The 16,582-nt window shown below is 42.1% G+C and overlaps 1 protein-coding gene across 1 annotated transcript in view; it reads right to left on the reverse strand.

Annotated features, from left to right (window-relative positions):
* LOC136884171 (cytoplasmic dynein 2 intermediate chain 1) overlaps window positions 1-16,582 on the reverse strand; it is a 278,007-nt gene that overhangs the window by 82,751 nt on the left and 178,674 nt on the right. The window contains exons 11-12 of the mRNA XM_067156209.2: window positions 9,908-10,020; window positions 894-1,054 (exon numbers count right to left, since the gene is read on the reverse strand). Coding sequence (XP_067012310.2) covers window positions 894-1,054; window positions 9,908-10,020 — 274 coding nt within the window. The remainder of the gene's footprint in view (window positions 1-893; window positions 1,055-9,907; window positions 10,021-16,582) is intronic.

Genomic DNA, 16,582 nt, shown 5'->3' on the forward strand with positions numbered 1-16,582 from the left:
GCGTTTTGTACAAGACGGCAGTTTATTAATGTGTGCGTATGATGGGTATATAAAAAAATAAGGTTCTTGGAAGGACACCATAATTTAATTTCATAGATTGCTAATGTTAAAACACTCAAGCTCATAAAACAGTGTGCACAACTGACAGCATTTCATGTGTGGTTACAACAAGATTGCACACCGTCGTACACCTAACTTAACTCTCCTAAAACTTTCAATTATTATGTTTAATATTTCTTAATTATATTTTATTAAATGCTAAATACAGGTAACATATGATTTCTTGTATTGTAAGTTTGTATAACCTCAAAATCTGCTCAGTCAAAAACTGTAGAAAACTCTGTAATATTAATATATTTGACAATCTTTCTGATGCACATGGAGACTGCTGGAAACTTGCAGTGATGTTTCATTATCCAAGTAAGTGTGAAAACTTAGGAATTTTGTAGACTTTGTGATCATTTTTTTGTAATCGAACATTTGTGCTCAGTCTATATTGATCGGCGAGTCGATACGTAGTGATTACTCAGTGTGAGGACTTGTTGATATCTGTACTTGTAAATTGCTCCCATGTGTTGTGTACAACTGTGTAGTCGTTAAGCGAACTGACTGGGAATTGGGTGCTGTAAGGAATAGACTCAGTGATGATAAAGTGGTTTCACAACCAAAAACTGAGCATATCTCGTGTGATATTTAATTACACTAAATAAAACTGCACTGAGAACGATAACATCACCAAAGTTCTATAAAATTGTGTTCAGCAAAACATAGACTCCCCTATGAGACAAAAAAAGGTTACAGAATTCTTTAGAAAATCAGCAACCAGATAACACAGTAGTAAATTTTGATCGTCAAACTAAAACAAACAAAATTAGTACGTGAGCACCACTTACACACTGACAGAGTCGGAGAGGCAGATTGTTGTGGTGCGTACGAGCCTCACTCGGCCCCAGTGAGCCAGTCCAAGGTCTTGCTGCACCAGAGCCGATCTCTGTTCGAAGCTCTGCAGCAACGTCCACACGATGAGCGTGCCTGCCTCCTCCAGACTGCACACCTGCACAACACAAAAATTGTGGCTATTGTTACATCTCTCCCTCATGTTATACAGTCTTCTTGTCTTCATTATCCTTTCCATTTTCCCACTTTCATCCTTGCTAGCACTACGCGATAGTCACCATGGAAAGCTTCTCGTGAAAGAGCTATTATTTCATTCCCTTGTTTTTCAATTCCTATGACATCCTTCAATACAGGTATGGAGTTTATTTCAGATTGTAAATTATTATTATTACAGCCAGAAAATAAACATCTCGAGGCAATAAAGGGCATGACGGTTCCACATGTTAGTGGCAGTACCCCAACAGCGTCTGTTTCACATGTTAGTGGCGGCTGAATAAATATCCTCTGCGGCTAACAACCGTAGTTGTAATCGGAGCTTGCTCTACTTAAGGTTGATAACCTTTGATAGTCAGGTATGGAAAAGTCTTTTACTAAAAGAATTACACCGCCCAACCCCTTGAGGTTGGAGAAGACTACATTGATTCGGTGGGTAGTCACCTAAAAGACAAGAATGAATATGAACACTCAAAAATACATACATATAACCAAACATACAATCAAACATAAGCATATTAACTACATTGTGACGAACAATATAAACTCCTTACTGAAAACCGGAAAGCTCAAGAACTTCACAGATGAATTAGATAGGCAAAATATTCTTGTGGTAGGGCTCCAAGAAATGAGATCTGTTTGAATCTCAAGCTTATAGAGTGTACAATGGGAAGCCAGGCCAAAGGGTCATGACACATTGCCCCCAATTCGGTACAGGATTTATAGTAAATTTGAAAATAGTCATCATCATCATCATCATCATCACCATCATCATCATCATCAATGTCCCATTCCAGTCGCCGAGGTGTAGTTAACAAGCCTCCTCCACTCCTCTCTGTCCTTCCACTTTTCCTGCTCAATTACTTCCGCCACATCCAATCCGGCTTCTCCAATGTCCTTCCAAATCTGATCCATCCACCTTCTTCTCGGTCTTCCAACTGGTCTCTTTCCCTTAACTTCTCTTTCCAATTCCCTTCTTTTTACCCGTTTCTTTCCCGTTCTTTTTACTTGTCCGAACAATCTACGTCTTGGTTTTTTAAATGTTCTGTACTAACGGTTCTATATTTAGCTCTTCTCTGATTTTAATTTTAATTCTATCCCTTCTTGTCTTTTTAACCAATGTTCACTGCTACCCATATATGTAAACTGTTCTACATTCTCTAATCGTTCTCCGTCTATGTTCACTTGGCTTCTCTTTTTCTTTTTTTTCAACAATGCATGACTACAGTTTTCTTTTTATTAATTACTATTACAAACTCCTTCAGATTTTCAATCCAAATGTCCGGTCTCCTTTGTACTTCCTTTTCTCCATTTTCCCAAATCACCACATCAACTGCAAACACCGAAGCATTCACTTCATCACTACTGATACTCTGTTTTACACGTTTTATTATTTCATCCATCAATATACACTGACTGACAGAGCAAATGCAACACCAAGAAGGAGTGGTTCGAAAGGGATGAAAGTTGGGGAAAAAAACAGAGATGGCACGGACGAATAATTTATGTTTATTTCAAACCGAATATGCAGGTTACACAATGCGCACGGCATCGACTCAGTAGGATGTAGGACCACCGCGAGCGGCGATGCACGCAGAAACACGTCGAGGTACAGAGTCAATAAGAGTGCGGATGGTGTCCTGAGGGATGGTTCTCCATTCTCTGTCAACCATTTGCCACAGTTGGTCGTCCGTACGAGGCTGGGACAGTTTGCAAACGGCGTCCAATGAGATCCCACACGTGTTCGATTGGTGAGAGATCCGGAGAGTACGCTGGCCACGGAAGCATCTGTACACCTCGTAGAGCCTGTTGGGAGATGCGAGCAGTGTGTGGGCGGGCATTATCCTCCTGAAACAGAGCACTGGGCAGCCCCTGAAGATACGGGAGTGCCACCAGCCGCAGCACATGCTGCACGTAGCGGTGGGCATTTAACATGCCTTGAATACGCACTAGAGGTGACGTGGAATCATACGCAATAGCGCCCCAAACCATGATGCCGCGTTGTCTAGCGGTAGGGCGCTCCACAGTTACTGCCGGATTTGACCTTTCTCCACGCCGACGCCACACTCGTCTGCAGTGACTATCACTGACAGAACAGAAGCGCGACTCATCGGAGAACACGAAGTTCCGCCATTCCCTCATCCAAGTCGCTCTAGCACGGCACCATGCCAGGCGTGCACGTCTATGCTGTGGAGTCAATGGTAGTCTTCTGAGCGGACGCCGGGAGTGCAGGCCTCCTTCAACCAATTGACGGGAAATTGTTCTGGTCGATATTGGAACAGCCAGGGTGTCTTGCACATGCTGAAGAATGGCGGTTGACGTGGCGTGCGGGGCTGCCACCGCTTGGCGGCGGATGCGCCGATCCTCGCGTGCTGACGTCACTCGGGCTGCGCCTGGACCCCTCGCACGTGCCACATGTCCCTGCGCCAACCATCTTCGCCACAGGCGCTGCACCGTGGACACATCCCTATGGGTATCAGCTGCGATTTGACGAAGCGACCAACCTGCCCTTCTCAGCCCGATCACCATACCCCTCGTAAAGTTGTCTGTCTGCTGGAAATGCCTCCGTTGACGGCGGCCTGGCATTCTTAGCTATACACGTGTCCTGTGGCACACGACAACACGTTCTACAATGACTGTCGGCTGAGAAATCACGGTACAAAGTGGGCCATTCGCCAACGCCGTGTCCCATTTATCGTTCGCTACGTGCGCAGCACAGCGGCGCATTTCACATCATGAGCATACCTCAGTGACGTCAGTCTACCCTGCAATTGGCATAAAGTTCTGACCACTCCCTCTTGGTGTTGCATTTGCTCTGTCAGTCAGTGTAAAAAATAATGGTGACAGTGCAATTCCTTGCTTGAGACCTTTTTTTTGTATAACATGTTTCAGGGGAAGGGCCCACTCCACTCTAGTGAAGCCTCCTCCTGAACGGCGCCCCGGAGTCCATCTTTCCGGCAAGGGCTGAAGTGCAATAACTCCACCGCCAACTCATCTGGGGACTGCACATCTACATCTGATCTGCGGCGACCATCACCACGACTACCCCTCTCATAGTAGCAGGAGAGGTGTAACTGAGGGTACTTGGGGGTCCGGGAGACTAGCCTGGGTATCGGCAGCGGCGGCCGGTCTTGCCGTCAAACTTAATCGGCATATCATAAACTTCTACGATGACAAGAAGACCTCAAATCTTGTTCTCCAAATGAATTTTCGAAAAAAGACTTTCAGCAAGATATCGGTGGTGGTGGTGGTGGTGGTGGTGGCGGTGGTGGTGGTGGTTATTGTTTTAAGAGGAAGTAAAACTAGACAACCATCCTGTATATAACACTAATCAGAGAAAAAAATGGAAGGGATCCGACACTTCAAAAATGAAGGTATCGGCCAAAGGAACACAAGGGCCACAAAGGGCGTGAAAATGAAAGACTCCCTAGGCCTAGGGAACCTAATACCGTCGGGGTCGGAAAAGAACGAGAGTTGACCAAGAGAGTTCGGATAGGATAGATGAAAGTGAGGAGCCTGGCACAAGTAAGTGGAAGCAATGCCGGGGCTCAGCTAGGGGCCCCATGGTCGCCAACCCACGCTCCAAAGTTCAGAACCCCTGGGGCCCCTTTTAGTCACCTCTTACAACGGGCAGGGGATATTGTGGGTGTTATTCTACCACCCCCACCAACAGGAGGATGGGGGGAGAGGTCTGTACCGGGAGGTACACCTCAATCGCGCACATTTAAAAGAAGCGCCTTAAGGAACTCTGTCTAACAAACATAACATGAAACAAGTAATGCATGAAGTTGGGACATTGACCAGAAGATGTCACCATTGAATTATTGAGTAATGTTATTTTGAAGTTGCCTAAACTGACTGAATTTATTTTTTTTTGTTTTGGTTTACGTCAAGAAGTTTGAACTTTTTTCCATAGATGTCATTACAAAAAACTGAGGTAATGCACTCTGGTGCAAGGTAGAAGAATTAGTGATTTAAAGAAGTTTTGTGTTTATAGGTTTTCACAACTAAACTAACTTTCATTTATTTCTATATTTCAAGGTTTGCACACTTCCTTCTCATTCCGCCAGCTTTTGAATCTGGTCAATCACTAATTTTCTGTAATTATTTTTCAGCCAATAATAGGCTTCTTGTAACTTTTTATTCGGCCAATAAAAATTTCAGACCCATCCCCTCAGGTATATAAACTGCGGCTTTTTCAAGCAACATTGTCTTATTGATCATCGTCTTACTGAGTGTGTGTCTGTAGCTATCTCCGCCAACTTATCCGAGGGGAAGGTTATAAACTTTAACTATGTAATCTTTTCATTTCTGAAATGTAATATCGTTCTTTTCTAATGTAAACTTCATAAAAGCCTTTAACTGTAAATCGGGGATAGAGAGTGCATTGCTCTCTCGAGTTCCCCTTCAATTTATCTTGAGGTGACTACGATTTTGTAACTGTTTCTCTTTTCTGTATAGCATTAAATTAACCTTCATTCCAGTCACCTCAGTAGCTTGGGATTAACCTCTGCATCATCGGGCTGCGAGCCCAATTAGGGTTTTTTACTTAATTTTCTAGGAGCGCAAGTGTTAGGGCCAGTAATTCAACCTGTTGTTCTTTCCACGAAGGCCCAGTAGTTTGGGTAATAGATACCCCTGTGTATAATATTGTAAATTGTAGATTGGGCCTAGAGAAGCCAGGAATTTGTAAGACTTTTTTTGGTAATGTTGCCTTGAGTAGGCTGTAAGAAATTTGGAGACAGTCTCCTTTGTTGAATTTGGAGAGACTGCAAACTCTTTCTGGTTGTTGTATAATATTGAGTGGGGCCTTATTTATAACCTTTGGAGCAAAGTGCTCTTGAATTGGGAGATTCTCTAACTAAACGCAACATTCGCGATGTTGTAAACTTGTAAATTGGAGCTGGAAGCTCAGCACTGCTATTTGTACCTGTAACCTTGTTATTTCACTAAGTGAAAAGTTTGGTAAGTTTGTGATTTGAAACAAAATATACCGTATTTCACGGCATAATCGTCGCACTTTTTATACCAAAATTTTCGAAAAAAATTGTAGGGTGCGACCATTATACGATGAATATTTAATACCAGTATTTGTATTACTCAAAAAATGTATTTATAACTAAATTGTATTTGATACAAATTTAAGATGCACGTAATACTCACGTTTATACATCAAAATAATTAAAATAGTCTAAAACAAAACTCATAATTTTTCGCAACAATTCGGCGAACGTTTTTCCAACCTGAAAATAAAAATGAACGTATTAAGTTAATTTGTCATTAATTTGAGTATTAAAGTTAAAATATTACACTTGCAAAAAATTATCGCTTTGTTGTGAAATGCGGACTTACCGGTACGCAATTTATTCCAAATCTTCGGTGTCGCTATCGCAGGTTTCGCTATCTGATGCGCCGTCCTCGCCTCTGTTAATACCAGTATCAGATTCTTCGTCTCCCTGCCACACTGCGTCAACTTCGGAACCGTCTAGTGCATTCGAAATCCCAGTCCTTTTGAAGCTCTTGGAGACTAGTTCAGGTGGTATAAGATCCCAACTCTTCTTCACCCACGAGCATAACAAGTCCAAGGGTGGACGCCTGATATTTCCGGCGGCCGTCAATTGCTGATCGCCGCTCATCATCCACTCATTGTAAAATCGACATAAGTGGTCTTTAAAGGGTTTATTAACACATACGTCTAGTGGCTGCAAAGCAGATGTTAGGCCACCAGGAATGACTATCTGTCGTGTCTTATTTGTAGTGAGAATTTGCTTCACTTCGTTCACGAGGTGACCTCGGAAACTATCTAAAACAAGCAGAGCTGGTTGTTTTAGTAGTGCACCAGGTCTTCTATTCCACACAGTTTTAACCCAGTCCAGCATGAGTTCTACGTCCATCCAACCCTTTGGTTGCACTCGTACATGAATTCCACGGGGAAACTGTATATTCTTAGGCATCGTTTTCCTCTTGAAAATGATGTAAGGCGGCAACTTTCTCCCGTCAGCTGTAATGGCTAGCATTGCCGTGCATCGCAACTTCTCACTACCGCTGGTTTTCATTAATACACTCCGTGATCCTTTTAGCGCAATAGTGCTGTTGCGAGGCATATAAAAAAAGATTGGAGTCTGATCGGCATTACCGATTTGAGAAAGCAAGTACGAAGTTTCCTTGCGCAAACGTATGACAAATCGGTGAAAATTTACAATCTTGTCCGTGTAATCAGCAGGCAACTTTTGGCTTAGTGTTGTTCTCCTTCGCACTGACAGATTGTGTCGCCGCATGAACCCCTTAATCTACCCACGAGTCGCCTTAAACTGAGTTACCGGTATGTTGTGTTTGCGCGCTACCTCCTGTCCCTTAATTTGTAATATTTCATATGATACACTGCAGCCATTGTTACGTATTTCACTGACGTACCTAAACACTTCTTCGTCAATTATAGGAAACTTCCCTGTTTTAGGACCTCTAAACGCGCGTCTAGAAGGGTTTGTGCTTTTTAGCTTGTTTTTTACTTTCCGCCAGTCACGCACCAACTTTTCACTCACAGAAAATTTTCTTTCTGCAGCTCTGTTCCCGTGCTGTTCAGCGAAGGCAATTACGCTTAGCTTGAAGCCCGCAGAATAGTTTCTATATTTACCCATAATCGCTTATAAATGCTTCACACGTTAATGTTTTGCAATATAAATGACTTTCCGTAATCGTTCACTATTAAAACAAATTATTTCTGCAAACACCCAAAACACAAATTAAAAACTTAAATTCTCACGCACACATGTCTACAGTAATCACGTAAATCTGAAATAAATAAATGCATCTGTGATCTGTCCATTCCAGAGCAGCCAATACTGTTAGGCAGCAAGGAAGCATGCAACAATTTATCAGTTTAGCTCGTTGGTTGCGACACACTACTGCGCTTGCGCAAAGCTCGCAAACCGGAGCTCTAGCTAGCGCGGTGTAGATCTACTGTATAGTTGTTGACTGTATTCCGAGACGTCAGTAACAAACATTCATTTTTTTCAATTTCTTTTAAACATACGGTAATTAGGTTAATATTTCTTCCCAGTTATTGATGATTTTACATTACATTACTGACGAGTTTATAAAATAAAACTTTAATAGCATTGGATAATAATTATCTTGACTGCTTGGATAAAAGTTTTCATCCCATGCCCGGACACTTATGACGTAGTAGTAAGATAAGAGTCTAGCGATGACAACTGAGACATCGTAAATAATTCGGCTGAATAATTCCGTGGAAATCTGCGTTATCGTCTTGGATTTCACTTCGTGCGCAATAACACAGGAGCCGGCCCCATGGTGTAGGGGTAGCGTGCTTGCCTCTTACACGGAGGCCTCGGGTTCAATTCACGGCCGGGTCAGGGAATTTTACCTGTATCTGAGGGCTGGTTCGAGGTCCATTCAACCTACCTAGCCGGTATTTCCTGGCGACGTTGCCGATAAGCGATAACTTACAGTCTTACGTATTTCAAATGGAAACTCATAATACGTAGGTGGTGAATAAATAGTACACTGTCTCGCAACCACGTTGTCAAACTGCCGATAGCCTACCGGTAAGCATAATACGTAGGTGGTGAATAAATAGTACACTGTCTCGCGACCACGTTGTCAAACTGCCGATAGTCTACCGGTAAGCCATGCGTCGTACATATACCGGTATTATTTATTTATACGTTGTGCAACATGTCGCAAACGTGACTGTGTTGCCAAATTGCCCATAAACCATACACGTATTTAAACTGCGCATTCATGTGCAACTTACGTTGCAGTTCCATTTACCTTTTAACCAGATTAGTGAACAAAATTTGGACGTGCGACGATTATGTAATTAAAGGTTTAAAGTCCGATTTTTGTATTGAAAATAAAGGATGCGACGATTACGCGGTGGCGACGATTATGCCGTGAAATACGGTAACCTTTATTTAAAGTTTTAAGTTAATCTTTGATATAAGAGATAGACCCACTCAGCCCGCACCTTCTTTCACCTCTCTGCGATCCACAAAAACATGGTAATAATAATAATAATAATAATAATAATAATAATAATAATAATAATAATAATAATAAAAACCTGAAATTAAGAGGTGGCACAAAATTTCAAAAGAATATATTTATTAATGGTCAGATAGCGAGTCCTCTATATGTTATGTTCACTCTCCCAACCAAAGGAACAAGAATATTCATAACTGTCAGTTTACTAAAATGAAACTTTCTTTAAATTGTCAACAGGATTTTTATCTCTTCTGTGTGCATGGAAAGCATTCTGTGAACAAAATGCAACATATTTAGCAAATCATTATCCTCCATCTTGCTGGACTATCAATGAATCACTTATGAGTGTGTGGGAGGTCCACTTATAGCAAAAGGTGAGACCCTTAAGTAGGTAATACGAAAGGACACCTGACTTATCAGGGACAGTTATATATAAGTGCTGTCTATAAATTCGGTCGTAAGACTTGTGTGCATGACATAGAATTATACCCCTACCCCTCCATTTTCTCCCCATCAGGAATTTCAAATTCAAATGCTGCTCATTCTTTAAACTAAGCTCGATTTCTGGCAACAAGACGAGACAGTGTTCAATACAAACTGAGCTCAAAAGCAAAAGACATACACTATGTTCCTGTAGCTTCATCTTCTGCTAGACCCATGAGCCACACCTCAAATGACTTGATAATAAAATCTCACAAGCAGGCCATCAGTCGGTAGTGGACACCACGTGTAAACTCGTACATTAACTCAAGATTTTTTAATAGTTTCATTTTGTTTTCATCATACTTGCCTGTATTGGGGAGACTTCGCTCAGTTCTCCGAGGTGAGCAGTTCCCACCGGTTCCATCAGAGGCTGGAGCGCGACTACCTCGGTCAGGTGGCCTTCATTCCTGAGAATCTCAGCTGCAAACAGAACAAGGAATGTACATTTAAGACAAGGAATGAGAATGTGTTAAACAAGAAAACGTATTATTGAATATGGAAACAAGGACTATCCAACAGGGATATGAAAATACTTCATACTGTTTTTGCAGTGTGTATGCAGTTTACATTGTGTATTTACGGCCACAGTGAAAGCTGTATTTACTATTTCTCACGATGACGGGAGAGTATTAAGAAGTGTGAAAAAAAGACAATCATCATCATCATCATCATCAGTTTTCCACTCCAGTTGCCCGGGTGTGGTTTACGAGCACTCTCCACATCTGTCTGTCCATGTACCACTCTTCTTTCAAGATGACATCCCAGCTGATTACTCTTGTTCCTATGTCCTCTTTCACTTGGTCCAGCCACCTCTTCCTAGGTCTTCCTACCGGTCGTTTTCCGGCCACGACTGTGTGTAGCCATTGTTTTGCTGTCCTTCCATCGTCCATTCGTTTGACATGGCCAAACCATTTCAAACGGGCCCTTGTCACTTTTTCATTCAGGGATGGGTACACACCAGCTTGCTCCCTTATTCTTTCATTCCTTACCCTGTCCCTTTTTGTCTTCTGTACCATAGTTCGTAGGAACTTCATTTCTGCGGCTTGTAGTTTGCTGTCCACTTGTTGGGTTGTTGTGCAGGTTTCTAGGCCATATGTTATTATGGGGGTGAAGTATGATTGGAATAGAATCTGCTTTGATCTTAAGGGAACTTGTTCCTTCCAGAGGAGGTTCCGAACTTGATGGTAAAACTGAGCTGATTTTTGAATGCGGTTGTTAATCTCATGCTGTATTCTGTTATCACTTGAAATGATGCACCCAAGATATTTATATTGGTCTACTGTTTCCAGCTGTGTACCTTCCAGCATTATTTTTCTTTTCTTCTTCTGCCTGTTGACAGACATAGTAACAGTTTTCGATTTATTTATTGTTAATCCGTGTGCTTTCAAATGTTCATTCCAGGTGTTCAGCCTCTCTTGGACTTCCTTCTCTGTATTTCCCCAAATTACTACATCATCTGCAAATGCAAATGCATTGATGTCCATATTGTTCTTCTGCTTAATTTCTTTCATGACTTCATCCATGACAGTGATAAAAAGTAATGGTGAAAGGGTACTGCCTTGTTGCAGTCCTTTAGTGGTTTGGAACCAATCAGAATTTCCGTTTCCTATCTGTACGCAACTGCAGCAGTCTTCGTAAAGCATTTTAACTGGCCCATAAAAGTGTCTTTTTTCCTAGGGGCTTTACGTCGTACCGACACAGATAGGTCTTATGGCGACGATGGGATAGGAAAGCCCTAGGAGTTGGAAGGAAGCGGCCGTGGCCTTAATTAAGGTACAGCCCCAGCATTTGCCTGGTGTGAAAATGGGAAACCACGGAAAACCATCTTCAGGGCTGCCGATAGTGGGATTCGAACCTACTATCTCCTGGATGCAAGCTCACAGCCGCGCGCCTCTACGCGCACGGCCAACTCGCACGGTCATAAAAGTAACAATGTATTACTGTAGGTTATTAGTGTTATTACGCTCTTTCTAAAACAAATTTAATGTTGAACTCTTAGTTGAAGCCTTATATTTTGCATCAATGGGTTATTAAACATTGTTTTCTGGTCGCACTCTTCGACCATGAATTACTCGGAGGTTACACTCGCCCATGTGCAAGAGAATGACTGGTCGCCATCTTGAACACATCACTTTGGCAATTTGCGGCATTCTTCGGCAATATGCAGCATTGGTTTGAACTACTTCAGTCAACGGTCGGGGGAGCAAGATTGAACATTTGTGCCAACTCTATGCACTTAAGGTGCAGATGTTTTTCCACTTCCTGAAGGATTTTAATTTTGTTTTCATTTGTTCATGGTTCATGTTTGTGGGTTATTGTAGTCACGTCCTAGTCTGTGAACCTTGGGCAATGGCTGAGTGGTCAAGTAAGTGGTCCTGAGAGTCGGGATACCAGCTGCTATGGAATGGGAGTGGGCATCTCGGACATATTCTGAGTCATGGCCCTCCTTGTGCTCAGGCGGCTAGGACTATACAACTCACCGGTGGTCCATAACCTGTTAGAGGAGAGATCCTCACTTGGACAATGTGCAAGTAGGGTAGCATCCTGCTTCATCAATTTACCGAGCTCAGAACATTTTAAGCAAGCCTCGGGCCTAAGGGAGTAATGGAGTCCCACTCCCATTTGATAGACGAGGGACTCCTTGGAAACAACTTGGCAAATGAAATGGAATTTGATGGGGAGCTATCAATATTAATGGGGCTTATCGAAGAAAGAAGGTAGAACTGGCTGAGTCAGCAAAGAGGATGCATCTGGATGTGCTAGGAGTAAGTGATATTCGAGTAAGGGGAAATAATGAGGAAGAGATGGGAGATTATAAAGTGTACTTGACGGGTGTTAGAAAGGGAAGGGCAGAGTCTGGGGTAGGGCTCTTTATCAGGAATACCATTGCACGCAACATAGTTTCTGTTAGGCACGTAAATGAGTGAATGATGTGGGTAGATTTGTCAGTTAGAGGAATTAGGACAAGAATTGTGTCCGTGTATTCACCATGTGAGGGTGCAGATGAGGATGAAGTTGACAAATTTTATGAAGTATTGAGTGACATCGTGGTCAGGGTCAACAGCAAGGATAGAATAGTGCTAATGGGCGATTTCAATGCGAGAAATAAGAAGATGTACAATATTATAGGGGAAGGATCCACCTTTCAATACTCCGTAGTAAAAAGTAGTTACAACCTGTTTATTGGGACCGGTTTCAACACATTTCAAGTGTCATCATCAGCCAATTAGCGAAGATCTTAAAACAACTAATATATTGAACACAGGCAAAAAAATAACATTGTATCATATCGTAGCAATTCAGTTACCCACATTATTTCTCTATTCAATACGGAACAATCATGAAGTTTTTAACTTTCAATGCGAGAGTTGGGAATAGAACTGAAGGATACAAAATGGTGATTGGTAAATGTGGGGAAGATATGGAAGCTAATGGGACTTCTGTGCTAGTATGGGTTTAGCAGTTACGAATACATTCTTCAAGCATAAGGCTATTCACTGCTACACATGGGAGGCTAGGGCTACCAGATCCATAATAGACTATATCTTAACAGACTTTGAATTCAGGAAATCTGTTAGGAATGTACGAGGTTTTCATGGATTTTTCGATGATACAGACCACTTCCATACAATGCTACGCTCCACACGAAAGTCTTCAAAGACATCTTTCTAATTCCTATATCAATATCTGAAGTGAGCAAATTTCTTTTCTTAAGAAAGCTCTTCCTTGCTTGTGCTGGTCGGCATTTCATGTCCTCCTTACTTCTGCCATCGTTAGTTATTTTACTACCCAAGTAACAATATTCATCTACTTCCATTAAGACTTCATTTCCTAATTTAATATTTCCTACATCAGCTGCCTTCGTTCGACTGCACTCCATTACTTTTGTTTCGGCCTTATTTATTTTCATCTTGTACTCCTTATCCAAGACTTCGTCCCTACCATTCAGCAGCTTCTCAAGATCTTCTGCAGTTTCAGGTAAAATAACAATATCATCGGCAAATCTCAAGGTTTTGGTTTCCACTTCTTGGATTGTGATTCCTTTTCCAAATTCCTCTTTGATTTCCTTTACTGCCTGTTATTGAAAAGGAGGGGGGACAAACTGCAACCTTGCCTCACTCCCTTCTGGATTGCTGCTTCTTTTTCAAATCCCTCGATTCTTATCACTGCAGACTGATTTTTATACAGATTGTAGATAATTCTTCGTTCTCGGTATCTGATCCCAATCACTTCAGAATATTAAATAGCTTGGTCCAATCAACATTATCGAATGCCTTTTCTAAGGTATTTATAAGGTATGACAAAGAATTTTCTGAACTCGAAAAAAATGTGTTCATACTAAATGGTAATAGTAAAGATTTGTGCCATGATAAGCAAGGTATTTTTACATACCAAGATTGGAAATTTAATAGCGCTAACAGAGACGCCATGCAAGAGTTACATGGACTCTCCCTTCCCACATCTCACACTTGCGAACTGGTGAGAGGAACAGAGCCTCGTATTAGCTGGTAGTCACGATGTTTTTGGAAGAGGAACAACATAGTTGGATAAAGACTGAATGTGCCAAAGGTCATACAGCATGACAGTGTCATCAAGATCTTCAAGAGCCTTGCCTTGACTATGATGGTGCATGTTCCTGCACAGTATCACAACCTACGACCAGCTTTGAGAAAGAAGCAGCGACACTTTCTACAGAACCCACCCTTCATTTTGCACAACAACACATACAGCTGATTTGTTCGGTCGATGGGCTAGTAATTGCTGTACCATCCAACATACTCCCCAGACTTAAGCCCTTGTGACTTTGACTTATTTACTTCATAACTGTTCCAGGATTCATCAGACAGTAGACTGCTCCATATGAACTGCTGCTAAGGGTATCCTACAACTTCCACATCACTGGCAAGGGGTTGGACATAATCCCGTTGACAACTTTGAAAGATAGTAAAACTTGGTAACATGTACAGTAAAACTTCGTCAATTCGAAGTCGTTGTGACGCAAAAATCGGACTTCGAATTACGTAATTTTGAATTAACCGTCAACTCATAATTCAGAAATGCCAAACATTGCCGCATCACAAAATATTCTTAGATCCATTACTGCATGCAATTAACCTTGATTCACCTTTCAGATGTAATGGAGAAACTATTTCCAAAATGTATCCAACAAGGTGCATTTACAGTATTCAAATAATGCTCTCGTCCACCAATATCCGGCCGCGAGACATATCTTCACAGATGGTTTTAAAATAGGAGGTAATGTTGGTTGCTCTTTAGTCACCAATGATATGAGCACGAAGATCCGCTTCTTCGTGTATGTAGTGTGTATACTGCAGAGCATTATGCCATCTTAGAAGCTCTGTAGTTTGCACTGGGTGACGAAACTAGGTACTTTCTTATGTGTACCAATTTGTTAAGCTCGCTGCAGTCTACTGAAACCTGTTTCTCGCAACACCCACTGGTACAGCAGATTCATAACCTTCTAGCCAGGTTAAGAGATGCTGGCACCATAACCACTGTCACGTGGCTTCCAAGCCACGTTGGGATTGAGAAAAACGAACTTGCGGATGAAGCACGAAAGGAAGCGGTACTTTTACCTCCAAGACCTGTCAATGTACCTGGTAAGGATATTTGTTCTCAGCTACGTCAAACCATCCTGGCATCCTAGGAATCGGAGTGGCTAGCTATCTGAATTCCCAACAAGCTGAGATCAATTAAGAAGACAACTACTGTGTGGCACTCCTCTTTCCGACCTTCACGGAGAGAGGCCATAGTACTGTGTAGGCTGAGGATAGGGAAGAACCCCCAGTGTGTTCTTGTGGTGCCGACTTCACCGTGGCCAACATCCTCACAGAGTGCGCCGATCTCTCTGGCCTAAGACGGAGGTTTGGCCTGTAGGAAACACTCGAACGCATACTAACCGATGACGCGACTACTGCTGATCTCGTCATCCGCTTTATGTGCGACAGTGGACTAATCAAGGGTATATAAATTACAAGTGTACTGTTACTCAGGGAACGCAGGTTCCCTTTTGATTCGTTGGTAATTTTTCGGCCTAATTCAATAATTTTTTGTTTTATTTTGTACTGTGTTTCAAAATTCCTCTGCTGAATACATAATTTTGTTTTTATTTTAAATTTCTTTTCCACTAATTTGTTCAGAGACGATGATTACCTCGTTGTACTTCCTCTTAAAACAAAAATCACCACCATCACCTCCCGCTCTCAGAACTCATTGGGAAACATAATCTCACGCAATTCAAATACGAGGACAAAATATGCCGGCTCCCCTGTGCAAATGCTTTATTCTTTGGATTACTGTACTGTCCGCATCTTTTAGATGCCTTGTACTTGCGCAGAAAGTGGCGATGCCCTTAAAACATCGTGACTTATCAGAGTTACATATGACGAGGGAAGGAAGTCTCTCGCTACCGTGTGCATTGCAACAGGCATAACGACCCCCAGCCTTGTACGATTTCCTGGCTGGGACTTCTCTCCTTTAAAACCATATGTTCGTTTGGGCTCGGCATTAAAAGAAAGTCCAGCTCCATGGCTAAATGGTTAGCACACTGGCCTTTGGTCACAGGGGTCCCGGGTTCGAATCCCAGCGGGGTCGGAAATTTTAACCATCACTGGTTAATTTCGCTGGCACTGGGGTTGCATGTATGTGTTGTCTTTATCATCATTTCATCCTCATCACGACGCGCAAGTTGCCTACGAGCGTCAAATCAAAAGACCTGCACCTGGCGAGCTGAACATGTCCTCGGACACTTCCAGCATTAAAAGCCATACGCCATTTCCATTTTTTTAATTAAAAGAAACAATGCATTTTCATCGGCATTGACAATATAGTTCGGTGCATACGAATTGATTATATGAGCCACGCTTTTCGCCAATTGTCGGCATCGCCAGTGCTCGCGGATTCTGCTTCTCTGCACACTGCCTGTTACATGATATTGTGGCATACCTTAAAATGCTGAATG

This window comes from Anabrus simplex, chromosome 12, assembly GCF_040414725.1.
Source record: "Anabrus simplex isolate iqAnaSimp1 chromosome 12, ASM4041472v1, whole genome shotgun sequence".
In the NCBI taxonomy this organism is placed as follows: Eukaryota; Metazoa; Arthropoda; class Insecta; order Orthoptera; family Tettigoniidae; genus Anabrus; species Anabrus simplex.